Raw genomic sequence first — 13,528 nt, 5'->3', positions numbered from 1 at the left:
AAGGAGGGGAAGGGTCGAGTGGTTTCTGCTGAAAAGCTTAGCCGAATTATCATTGAGGAGAAATGTTGTTTCATGTTGCAATTGTTGCCTGCAACTTAAAATGAAGTATGTTGTGTTTTGAACTCTGTAGAGGCTGCAGATTCTGGGATGGAGGGCCATAGAGCTTCTGTCCTAACAAAGTTTCATGATGTGTTGATGAGCCTACACAACTACCCCCATTTAGAGGCATTCATGATCACAAGATTGTTCTCAAGGATGGTTCTAATCCTGTCAGCTTGAGACCATATAGGTATCCTCCAGCTCAAAAAGATGTTATTGATAAAATGGTGAAGGAATTACTAGAAGCATGGGTTATTCAGCCTAGTTCTTCTCCTTTTGCATCACTTATAGTATTGGTCAAAAAGAAGGATGGAAGTTGGAGAATGTGTGTGGATTATAGGAGGGTGAGTGATATGTATATGAAGGCCAAATTCCCTATTCCCTTAATAAAAGACTTGTTGGATGAATTAGGGGAGGCTAAAATTTTTTCCAAGTTGGATTTGAGGGCTGGGTATCATCAGATCAGAATGAGACTTGAAGATGTGCCCAAGACAACTTTCCAAACTCATTCTGGCCAATATGAGTATATGGTGATACCTTTTGGACTGTCCAATGCTCCTACAACTTTTCAGGAAACTATGAACACTATTTTTGCCACTATGTTGAGGAAGTGTGTTCTTATATTCTTTGCTGACATCCTGCTTTATAGTGGTTCCTTGACTACTCATGTGCATCATCTTAAGGAGGTTTTTCTATATTAAGGGCTAATTCTTTCTATGTTAAGAGGAATAAATGTGTTGTTTTTACTGATAGAATTAAATACTTGGAGCATTTCATCACTACCTCAGGGGTATCTACTGATCCATCAAAGATCAAAGCAGTGTAAGAATGGCCAATCCCTCAAACAATCAAACAACTTAGAGGATTTTTGGGTCTCACTAGGTACTATAGAAGATTTATTAAGGGGTATAGCATAATTGCTTCACCTCTCACTGACCTTTTAAAGAATGATTCTTTCCTATGGACCCCTGCAGCTTCTCAAGCCTTTCAACAGCTCAAGCAGGCCTTGAGTACTACTCCAGTTTTGGCAATTCCTAATATGCAGAAACCATTTTTAATTGAAACAAATGCTTCCAGCACAGGTATATGGGCTGTCCTCATGCAAATAAGCATCTGAATGCTTTTATAAGCAAAGTGTTGTCCCCTAAAAACAAGTTGCTTTCACTTTATGATAGAGAATTACTAGCTTTGGTCCATGCTGTTTCTAAATGACATCAATACTTATCAATTCAGCCTTTTGTGATCCTATTTGATCAGCAAAGTTTAAAATTTCTTTTGGAGCAAAGATTGTCTACTCCTGCACAATACAGATGAGTCACTAAACTTATGGGGCTTTCTTATACAATTCAATATAAAAAGGGATAATAAAATGTGGCTGCAGATTCCTTGTCCAGGGCTTCTCATGGAGAATTACTTCATATGGTTGTTTCTTCTATATCTTCAGAGCTTGGGCAACTCCTTGTACAGGCTTATATGGCTGATTCTTCTCTCCAACAGTTGTTGTAGGAGGTACTAGCTAATTCTTCTTTGCATCCTCATTACAAGGTGGTGGATGGGTTGTTATTCAGGAAACATAGGTTGGTGATTCCCAATGACTTACAGGTCAGACAACTCATTTTACAATGGTTGCACTCTTCACATCAAGGTGGTCATTCTGGAATTTGAGCTTCTATATTTAGAAGTAAGTCAATGTTCTATTGGAAGGGACTTAGTAAGGATGTCTCTCATTTTGTTCAAAGGTGTGAGACTTGCTTAAGATGCAAGTATGAGACTAGAGCTAGCCTAGGGTTGCTACAACCCCTACCTATTCCTGCTGGGGTCTGGCAAAGCATATCCATGGACTTCATTGAAAAATTACCCAAATCCCATGGCAAGGATACTATTTGGGTGATTATTGATAGACTTAGCAAATATGCTCATTTCATTGCCCTTTCTCATCCTTTTACTGCTTCCAAATTAGCTGAGATTTTCATTTCTAAAATCTTCAAACTTCATGGGGCTCTAACCAATATTGTTAGTGATAGGGATCCACTCTTTACTAGCAACTTCTGGTCATCATTTCTCCAACAATAGGGCATCTTACAAAGTTTGTCTACTGCATATCACCCACAATATGATGGGCATAGTGAAGTCCTCAATCGTTGTTTAGAGAATTATCTCAGAACCATGACTTGGCAACGTCCTATGGAATGAGCTTTGTGGTTACCATTGGCTGAGGGGTGGTATAACACTACTTATCATACATCTATTCAGGCCACCCCTTATGAGGTTGTCTATGGCCAACCTCCTCCCTTACACCTTCCTTACTACCCTCAAAGCACATCGGTAGAGGCTGTGGATAAGAGTTTCATTGTAAGGGAAGAGATGATCATCAAGTTGAAGAGTAATTTGACTCGAGCTCAAGCAAAGATGAAAAGGTTGGCTGATAAGCACATATCTGATAGTGAGTTTAAAGAGGGGGATTGAGTTTTTCTTAAGCTTCAACCCTATAGGTAATCTTCTACAGCACACAGGTCTTCAGAGAAGTTATCTCCTCGTTTCTATGCACCTTATCAGGTTGTGCTTCGAGTAGGAGTAGTGGCATACACACTGAATTTGCCATCTTCTTCAAAGATACATCCATCATTCCATGTTTCATTATTGAAACCTCCCATGATGGTTCTGTTCCACAACACGCTTTACCTAATGTTTGGGGTAATCTTGATAATCCTAAAGAGCTTTGCAAGATCTTGAAGAGACGATTCATTCAACAGTATCATCGGGCTGTCACTAAAGTGTTGGTCCAGTGGAAAGGTGAAAGTGAGGAGGAGGCCACTTGGGAGCTTCTTTACAAATTGAAACAACAATTTCCTTCCTTTGATGTTTCTGTTGCTTCTTGGGGATAAAGAGGATTTTTATGAGGGGGGATTTGATATGAATAATTGTATTGGTAAATGAATAATGGGTTAGGTAGTTGGCAAGAAAGTTTGTTGTAAAATCAGTTTGGTTAAATACCAAACTTGACAGTTGTAGAGACACTTTTGATGAATAACAGAATATCATTCTTTCCAATCTCTCTCATTCTCTTTCATTCTTTCTATTTTCTATCTCCTTTCTCTGTTCCTTCATTCTACTTCTTTTCTTCATTCTACTTCTTTTCTGCATAACAATATGTGTCAAGGACAAGAATAGAAAATGAAATGTTTTCATTGAAAAAGAAATCATTTATTACATTGGAAATATAAAGTCCAATAATGCTTTCAAAACTTCCCATTTTGTGTTTATTGACCTAATAATTCACATATTTTATTAACACAGTTTTTAGTTTTAGTAATTGTGATAGCGAGAGTGACTTGTGAAACCATGGGTGAAGGAAATACATGAAGCACTTACACTACTTGGTTGTCACATATATTGTGTACCATTATTTTGAATGGTTGAAAAAATAGATTTAAGTTAAAAATTTAATAATTAAATATTATTATGACCAATTATAAACAATGACATATAGATTAATATATTCTTTTGGGATAGAAGATAATAGATTTAAGTTAAAAATTTAATAATTAAATATTATTATGACTAATTATAAACAATGACATATAGATTAATATATTCTTTTGGGATAGAAGATATCCTACAATTGGACAAATCTGAAATATTGGATCAATTTCACACTTTCAATTATTAAATATTTTTCTAATCAATCACAAGTTTATAACACTACACATTATAAGACAACATATGTTGTCCCTTCTATATCTTTCACTAACATTTTCTATTCTACGTATTTCAAACGCAGACTCTGTAATAGTTCATCCTTGCTTTCTATGCCAGACAAATATTGAATTTCTCCCTTTTTATAATATCTTTACAATAATAATTAAAGTATTATAATAATATGATAATAATTAGTAACTAATAATAGTAGTTAATTCAGGTTTTATTAAGTAATTATTTCCTGTGTTATTAAGTATAACCGAACAGTTATAATATTATAATAATAGTCTATGTATAAATATTGAATAATGAAATTATTATTAAAAATGTAAAGATTTTATAGGCTCCACCCAAAATTATTTTATTCAATAAAGAAAACCAATTTTCTTAAAAAAATAATAAACATGGAAGAAAGTTGTATGTCATTTTATTCACTAAGACCATATTTGAATGGTTATATAGACAAAAGATGGCGTAGTGATATATCTAAAATAAGTGTTATTGAAATGCAACTCTAACTAATCAAAAGCTTATAGCATATATAATAGTATACATTGTGAGACATCAGATTTTGTTCCTTCAGTCTCCTTCGCTAACATTGTTCACATATTTCAACATCAACTCTGTAATAATTCATCCTTGCTTTCTGTGCCAGACAAGTATCGCATTTCTGCCTTTTTTATAACATTTATAATAATATGATAATAATTAGTAACTAATAATAATAGTTAATTCAGGTTTTATTAAGTAATTATTTCTTTGCTATTAAGTAATAACCAAACCGTTATAATAATTATAATAATAATAGTTAATGTATAAATATTAAATAATCAAATCATTACTAAAAATGTAAAGATTTTATAGGCTTTCATCCAAAATTACTTTATTCAATCAAGAAAACCAAATTTCTTAAAATAAATAATAAAGATGGAAGACAGTCACCATATTTGGATGGCTATATAGACAACAAATAACATTTGATGCGTCTAAAATATAGCAAATTTGATTAATCACAAGTTTATCATACATATAATAATACCCATTGTAAGATAACATATATTTTCCTTTTATCTCCTAAACTAACAATGTCCATATATTTTAACATTGACTGTAATAGTTCATCTTTGCTTTCCGTGCCTAGTATTTCTCTTTTTTTTATAATATCTTTATAATAGTAATTAAAGTATTATAATATTATAATAATAATTAGTAACTAATAATAGTAGTTAATTCAGGTTTTATTAAGTAATTATTTCCTTTGCTATTAAGTAATAACCAAGCCGTTATAATATTATAATAATACTATAGTAGTTAATGTATAAATATTAAATAATCAAATCATTACTAAAAATGTAAAGATTTTATGGCCTTTCATCCAAAATTATTTTATTCAATAAAGAAAACCAAATTTCTTAAAATAAATAATAAAGATGGAAGAGAATTGTAGTATCACTTTATTCACTATGATCGTATTTGAATGATTATAGCATGTACTTCTACTTGATTTAATAAACCAATAAATAATTTCTTTTATTAAAAAGAATGCATATAATTTTTTTTATTAATCACATTTCATATAAAAATTATTAATCATATTAAGGATGAATGAAGAATCCTGTGTATTTACATATTTCCCTCAACTCATTTTTTGAAAAATCATGCTACACCACTTATGTTCCTAAAAAATGAATAAAACACATCCAACCAATAAGTATTTTCCAATTTAGAACTAATAGTCTTGATTCTGAATTATATTGCTCATGTAATATGTAGGAACAAGATAAAATTTTGTCTAAGAAATAAAAAACAAGTTGTCCCTTTATAAATAAAAATAAATAAGTAAATAATCAAACAATTTAGGGTATCAGCCAAACTGATTATGAATCTTCTCACATGTCTATGGATTGGTCAATGCAATTACATGTGGATTCTTCAGTAAGGATAAACTTAATGTGTTGTCCTTTAAAGTCAACAATATGAGATATTCTCAGAGAATTAATGTGTGAATCAAAAGTTCATACACCAAAAACAATTGTGTCATCTAATTTAGACTATTCCATGGAGATAAAGCATTGAGGTTCGTACGTTAGATATTAGACTAACAACTATATTGCACGTAATGAAGTCGGACCAACGAAGCTAACATCAAAGATGTCTCTAATACCGATCTATTTTGATACTATAAATAGTGAAGACCATTAAATACTTTACATTAGGGCCGGAAACGAGCCAAACTAAGCTAATCCAGAGTTCAGTTCAGCTCGATAAGGATTGGTTCGGCTCAAAATTCGACTCGAGTTAGATACGAGTTATTTTTTAACTTGAGTTTGGTTCGGTTAAAGTTTGTGAACTGTCCGGCTCAGTTCGATTGGTTCATTTGGACAACTTAAATAATTAATTAATTTTGTAAAAAAATACTACAAAATTTTGTATACATTTAAATATAACCATCCTTATATATATAGTAACATTAAATATAAAAAATAATGTATGAGTCATAATAAACATAAAAATTAGTTTATATATATATATATATATATATATATATATATCAAACTAGCTCATCAACCTAACGAGTCGAACTGTATTCAACTCGAGTTTGATTTGTTTATTTAACGAGCTCAATTTCCAGCTCAAGTTTGACTCATTTGATTAATAAACCAAGTTTATCAAATTAAATAACAAATCGAGTTTCGAACGAATACCGAGTTGGTTCGCTTCATTGTCAGTCCTACTTTACTTCAAGAGTTATTGATCCAAATTAAAAGTGAGAAGAATCTCAAACACTAGATATAAGTATTGAGTGTTTTGAGTAGAACGTATCATTAACTATTCATTCACTCTACAGTTATACTTGAATCATTTGAAGGTATTATTAGCCCTTCCTCGGGAAACATTTACCTCCACTCATCTTGTGATAAAGAAAGATAAGCATTAAAATGTTATTATTCTAAAACTTAGAGTTAAATAAATTTGTAAGAAGCCCGAAGACACTAGGTTACAAATAACACTTAGAATATTTGTTAGCTTGTTAAATCTTTGATAAGTTATAGTAAAATCTTGGTAAAGCCAATGACTAGACTAGCCCAAGTTGTGGGCGAATCACGATAATTCTTTATGTGTCGCTTAGCTGTTTAACAAAAAAATAGCAAGCAATTGTGTGAGACTGTGAGTGTTAAATATAAAAGAAAATAACCCAGAGAAGCTTATGTGTCTTTGCTCACACTCACCTTTCAGTTCAACATGCTCAATAATCATCTTATTAATTTGATCAACCTTTCCTACTATGTTTGTTAGTGTCGTTATTTTTACAATAATTATTATTATTATTATTATTATTATTATTATTATTATAATAGTTGTTAAATATTCATTTCGTTCTCATTTCGCTTAACCCAAAAAACTAGTCTATTAGGTTGGAGAGCCCATTTTCTCTTTTGGTGGCTTCACTCACCTATCCGTATTCGGTAACGTACCTTAATTCAGCTTATAGGTAAACCTTTCTGTAACACAACTCTTATTAAAGACACACATTGTTAGGACTTAAGCACATAAGAAAAGTTTATTAGGTGGGAGAGCCTTATGATTTAAGTACCACATTGAGTTTGCTATTCTACGCAATATGGAGACTTATAACAAAATGATTAAATAGTTAGTTTTTTAATTATATCCTTAATGTTAATAATTAATTTCCGAATGAGAGAAATAGTTAATGAAATAAATCAATAAAAAGATAAAGGGTAGGTATAAATAACAACAAAGAATTTATGTCTTAAATATTTATTGGTCAATACATTTTACATAGAAACTAAATAGTAGCTACCAACACCAACATCGAACGAGCTTTATTAAAGGTTAAAAGCCTATTAGTTCACTATTGCAAGAGATAACTTGCACAGACATTTTGATACTTTAATATAGTGCTCTTTAAAAGCATCAATTTTATCATCATTTTATGTCCAATGAATGTTAGTGGAGCTGACTAAGTGAGACCATAGTGGAGCTGAAAATAATGACTCTAAGAACAAAGTGGGCTTAATTGATGGCATAAAAGCTTCTATCTTTTATGGTTGGGGGAAGTGGATATGTAAATCTTTTACCCAACATTTTGAAGTACCTATAGTTTTAGGAGGATGCAAAATTGAATTGAAATTGTTATGTTTGGGGGGACCTGGCTTCAACAGTAAAACATGTTTGAGACATGTCTTGTTGCACACAGGAGCATGATAGAAAGAGAATAAAATATCTTCTCATATTAGGAGATAAATTATCTTCTTCCCATCTACAAAAGTTACAACATGTGTATATTTTGTTAGTTTTTAGAATACTTTTTAGGAAATTGTGAAATATGATACATGTTTAGTGACCGAAGAAAATAACTTATCTCGTGATATGAGGAGATACTTTTTTCATTTATAAAAAAACTTATTGAAAGGTAATCTAATTCCTCCATTTATCAGAACCCAACAAATTTTTTGTTGACTTTAAACACCAAACTTTGATTATGTTTCATGTGCACAAGCATTGCATCATAATGGTTGGATCCTCTGTCCTGAAGTCAAGAAAGCACTATTGTGTCACTTACACTTGCTTGCTTTTAAGTTTGGTATTTTATAATATGCCAAAGTCAAGGATGGAGAAGTAGGGAGAGAGTGCAAATGAATTGTGATTTTTGATACTTGGGGCTAACTTAAAAGTCTCACCTTGGAGACTAATAAAAATGAATCTATCTTTCTTTATGAGTGTTAAGCCAAAGATTGATTAAAGGCTTAAAACAAAAGAGCATTTTAATCTTGGAAGGACACTATATTACAGTAAATATGACGGGTCCAATTTTTAGGAGCGTTACTTGTTGAGAATAACAACCACGCATCCTGAAATTGATTAATTCCTTATCTATTGGGTGAGAAGACACCCTTAATTATATCAACAAAAAAGTAAAAAACTCGGTTTTCATTTCATTTTTATTTATTAAATATTCATATTTAATTTAATATATTATCTAAATAAGATGTAGGCTTCTTGACACTACATTTTTAGAATAATGTATATTAAACTATATGCTTTGTTTGGTAGAGGTGATTTAAGAAGGAAAAAGAGAAAGAGAAGGGAGTTTGACCATTTCTCTCCTTTGGTGCAAGGGGTGAAAAAGGAGGAGAAAGAAAAAGTGCATGAGTCCCACATCAAAACTCTTCTTCTCACTTGTTGGAAGAAAATAGAAATTTAAGTGTGTTTTTTTCTTGACAATTTTGCCCCCTTTATTTTTGGTCTTGATATATTTACCCTCTTTCTTTTTTATCTTGATATGTATGCCCTCTTTCTTTTTTATCATGTTATGTTTATCCTATTTATTTCATTATCATCTAAGTATTATATTCATGATTTATCTCTAAATATTTATTCCTACACAATATTGTGAATTACCCATGGATCTAAAACATTATTTTTTTTGTGTGTTTTCATCACCATTAAGGTAATTCACATTTAAATATTAACTAAATTATTTAATTAAATATTTTAATTTTAGTTTAATATTTTTAGACACTTTAATTAAATCCATATATTTTATCATTGATATAAAGTTATATATTTACTAATAATATTTTATTTCTTAACATTTCAAACTAATATTTATTTTTAACTTACAATGAAAAATATTATTAATGTGACTAAGGGTATAGTTATCCATTTAGTAGGTGAAAAATTAAAGTAATACTCTCTCTATCTTCTTTTTCCTTTCTTTTTCTCTTCTACCAAACAATTCACAATTCTACTTTTTCTCTCATCTCTTTTTTTCTCCTCATCCTCTTTCTCCCCTCTTTCTTTGTTCTTAACTTCTTCCCAACAAACAAGGCTAAGAAAATATTGAATAAGCATTTTTGTTAAATAAGTTGTGTGAAATGAGTTCAGACAAGATTGAAGAGTATATATACATTAAGCTTCTGAAGTAAGATATAACATTTTGTAATGCATGCACAATAATTGTTTACATAATATCTGCCATCTTTAAAAGATGCATCATTAGATGCATCCAGCCCTTATCCAATGATCAATATTTATTTATACAACAATAACCAAACCCTTAATTAATTAATACTAACTTAATTTCGTAATGGAGAGAAAAGTTGTGTAAAAAAACATAAAATGAAATGATACTTTGTATCGTTATTAGTTACATTTAGATTACAGTTTCACTTATTGACATCTTCTCCAAAGTGTTTATTTTCCTTGACATTAAGTGCTATGATTTGGTTGAGATATGGTTGAGTTTGAAGGATTGTGAGAATACCATCTTGACCAAAAGAGATAGTTAAGGAAATTGAGGAAGCTAAGTGCAGCAAGTAACCAATAGAAAAGGTCAAGCTTGTCTTTGTTGAGATCATTATCATGGAGCCAACCACCATTTGAAGAAGAAGAAGAGACTTTATTCACCAAAGAAACCAACACTGAGCTCAAAAAAAAGCCAAAAGAGTAAGAACAATATGTAATGGCTGTTAAGAATGTTTGCATCCCTACATCTAAGGATTGTTTGTAGAAGAATTCAATGAGTCCAACTGCTGTAAACATCTCTGATAATCCAAATATCAGAAACTGTGGTGTTATCCAAAATATAGAGATAGTTTTGTTGTGGTTTAATGCTTCATCTCTTCTCTTTTTCTCACTAAGTGCAGCTGAAACCATAGAAAATGTAACAAGAAAGAGACCAAAACCTATTCTTTGCAAAGGTGATATTCCAGAGGGGTGGTGTGTGAATTTTCTAATAAAAGGGACAATGAATATGTCATAGAGAGGGACAACAAAAATGAGCAAAATGTAAGGAATGGATTGAAGTGATGCAGGAGGAATATGAAATGATTTGGTGAGTTGTGTGTTCATGGCACTTCCTTGTTGGACTGAGAATGTTTGAAGTTGTGCCAAGATTGTGTTGAAAATAATGGTGCAACCAAATATTGGAATAACTGATAATACTATCTTGGTTTGATGAACTTTCTCAACACTGCATAATCTCCAATTGCTTTCCTTCCCCTCTTCCATCACTCTGATACAAGCCTTGTCTAAGAACCTGATCAAAGTATATATATAAGTATTTTTTTCATAAACATATATAATAATGAGATATAATCTTCATTCAGATTAATGTTTGGTTGTTATTGTATATATAATAAAAGAGATGTAAACATCTCTGTAATCTTCTCAGATTGAGGCGTGGACAAGCGTGGGTAGTACTTTCCCGTTCCCAAATCCACAATTTTTGAAGTACCTGTGTGATGGGTAGTATATATTTGCGATAACCCAATAAGATTTTAATTTTAATTATATATTTATATAGTCATAATCCATATGTGAAAATAAATAATATGATATTTATATGCTAAATTTATGACTATAAATGTAATTTTTGTGAAATAATAATGAAATATATGATATATAATAATAAAAACTATAATATATATATATAAATTTAATTAAAAATTAAACTTATAAATTTGTGGTACCCACGAAGTGAGTATCATAAAACTTGTTCTCACCCATAAGCTATTATTGTGGGTACCCATTACAAGTGTTTTCATGTGTTAGGTTTTTTTGCCATCCCTAGACCTAATACATGAGACACCCACCTACCGGGGTATGATAACGATAGTTGTAAGTAGTCTTACCTTCACCAAGTGAAAAGTCTATTTCTATACAATACAACAATAAACAAGCCTTTATAACCATTAAGTGAGATCGACTATATATATTGAATTGAATGATGTCATAATGTTATATCATAAATTATGTATTACCTGAACTTATTGGAATGTTGGAAAGGAACATTGTTTTGGCTTACTCCATGAAGCATTTCTGGGGAAACAATCTGGTTTCTTTTGTATATTGCAGCCACAAATACTTGAGCTAGTGGGGTGAAGATGCTTCCTTGTGGGGGCTTGTTCCTGTAATAGACAGTGCCACATATAATACTTAACAATGCCACAGCCATAGCAGCTGCTGATACTCCAAAACCCACATCCATTCCTGAATGAGTTTGAACCCAAACAAGAACTGTTAAAGCAATAAGTTCTCCCATTGAGAATGCAAAATATACAGCATTGAAGTATGTTGAGATCTTTTTTGATTGGTTTTGGTTGAATTGGTCAGCTCCATAAGCAATCATATTAGGCTTCAAACACCCACTCCCTAATGCAACTAAGTATAATGCTAAGTAGAATATCATGGCTTTGAACCCTTTTGTTTTTATGCAATTTTCTCCATCTGTTAACATATTGCATGGTGGCGGCTTCAGTTTAGGAATATGAGCATGCATTGACAGCAAGATCAAACCCTACAATGTAACAAACTCCATTTATTCCTATCCGTAAAAATTGATATAATTTGATTATCATAATCGTATTTAAGCCCTAATCAGAATCTAGATTAAAAAATATAAGATGAATGATAAATAAAAATATAAAAGTTTAATAATTAAGTATTACACAAAGTTCGAAAAATCCGAAGATGAGGATAGTCAAAAAGCTGCCAAGGAAAGAATCAGATAGATAGCCACCAAGGAGTGCTAGTATAAAAATAGTTCCAACAAAGTTGGTGACTATGTTTGCAGACTCAGTCAAAGAGAAGTGCAATTCATTTATCACATATGTTATCAGATTGTTTCCCACTGCTGCTATTGCCATTATTTCAAATGTTTGAATCCCTGAATCATGTATCAAACAATAATTCATCAGTTACATTACAAATCAATCACTAACAATTATTCATCAAATATTTATTGCAGTCGCTAGAAATCGTAGAAAAACAGCCAATCACAATATATCAATACTTATTAAAACTGATGATAATATTGCGGCCATAATCACAATAATCACAATTACAGAGTCAACAAAATTGACAAGATAGATAGATAAATTTGACTAACCAAGAATAAAAGTAGCAGCTCTCATTCCACCATGCTTATCAGAATTGGAGGGCCTACCTCTCCAATCTACTGTCTCCTCTTCAATATCATATTCCACTTTTGCTCTATTTCCCTCTTCATCCATTATCTCTCTCTCTCTCTCAAATGAAAAAGAATGTTTGTTGTCTTACTATGAATTTGAGACAACAACATAAGTTGGTCTCTAATTTATAGGGAATATCAATCCAAGCACACAGTAATTGACTCTTGTCTTAGAATTGCTTTCAGGTCCCCCATACTTATTATTTACACGTGCGCAACATTCCTACCATACAAAATGCTTTTATTATGGTATCAAGTTAATTTAATTTCAGTGTGTCTATATATATAATATATGAGAAAAAATGTATACATTAAGTTTTATCCACTCTTATTATATAATCACAACATTCATTTTTATTACTTTTTGTAAAGGTGATGATTAGACATAAATAATAAATTATACGAAAATGTATAAAATCATTTTTCTCTTTTGACTTTTGAAAAAAATAATAGAAAAAACAATTAATGTTACTGTAACTGTACAAATCTTTCAATTAAAAGTGAATTGATATTATTTTCTTAATATATTTTGTATATATGAGTGTTATTGATACCGTATCGGTCATCAGACTAATTAGGGTATTTGTATAATGATATAATGATTCAACCGTGGTTCATTAATTAAAAAACCGTATAGCAACAAAATTATATACATATATAATATATTAGTTGAAAAATCAATAAAAAACTAATATTTTTTTTTATTAAAAAATAATTTTAAATAAAACAGGTCAG

At 31.0% G+C, this 13,528-nt stretch overlaps 1 protein-coding gene across 1 annotated transcript; it reads right to left on the bottom strand.

Moving 5' to 3' along the window:
- On the bottom strand, positions 9,700-12,907 carry LOC109355779 (protein NRT1/ PTR FAMILY 4.3-like). Its single transcript, XM_019598990.1, has 4 exons — positions 12,713-12,907; positions 12,273-12,490; positions 11,586-12,121; positions 9,700-10,861 (listed from the first exon to the last, which is right to left on the bottom strand). Exons 1-4 carry the CDS (start codon positions 12,834-12,836, stop codon positions 10,033-10,035), a joined length of 1,707 nt encoding a protein of 568 aa, XP_019454535.1. The 5' UTR covers positions 12,837-12,907; the 3' UTR covers positions 9,700-10,032.

Source organism: Lupinus angustifolius, chromosome LG09 (assembly GCF_001865875.1).
Source record: "Lupinus angustifolius cultivar Tanjil chromosome LG09, LupAngTanjil_v1.0, whole genome shotgun sequence".
NCBI lineage: Eukaryota > Viridiplantae > Streptophyta > Magnoliopsida > Fabales > Fabaceae > Lupinus > Lupinus angustifolius.
This window is presented reverse-complemented; position numbering and strand designations above follow the sequence as displayed.

Coding starts and splice junctions, on each gene's coding strand:
- LOC109355779 (XM_019598990.1), bottom strand. CDS start 12,836: ATGGATGAAGAGGGAAATAGAGCAAAAGTGGAATATGATATTGAAGAG. Junction 12,491..12,712: donor AGCTGCTACTTTTATTCTTG/GTTAGTCAAATT, acceptor TACATGATTCAG/GGATTCAAACATTTGAAATA. Junction 10,862..11,585: donor CAACATTCCAATAAGTTCAG/GTAATACATAAT, acceptor TACTTTGATCAG/GTTCTTAGACAAGGCTTGTA.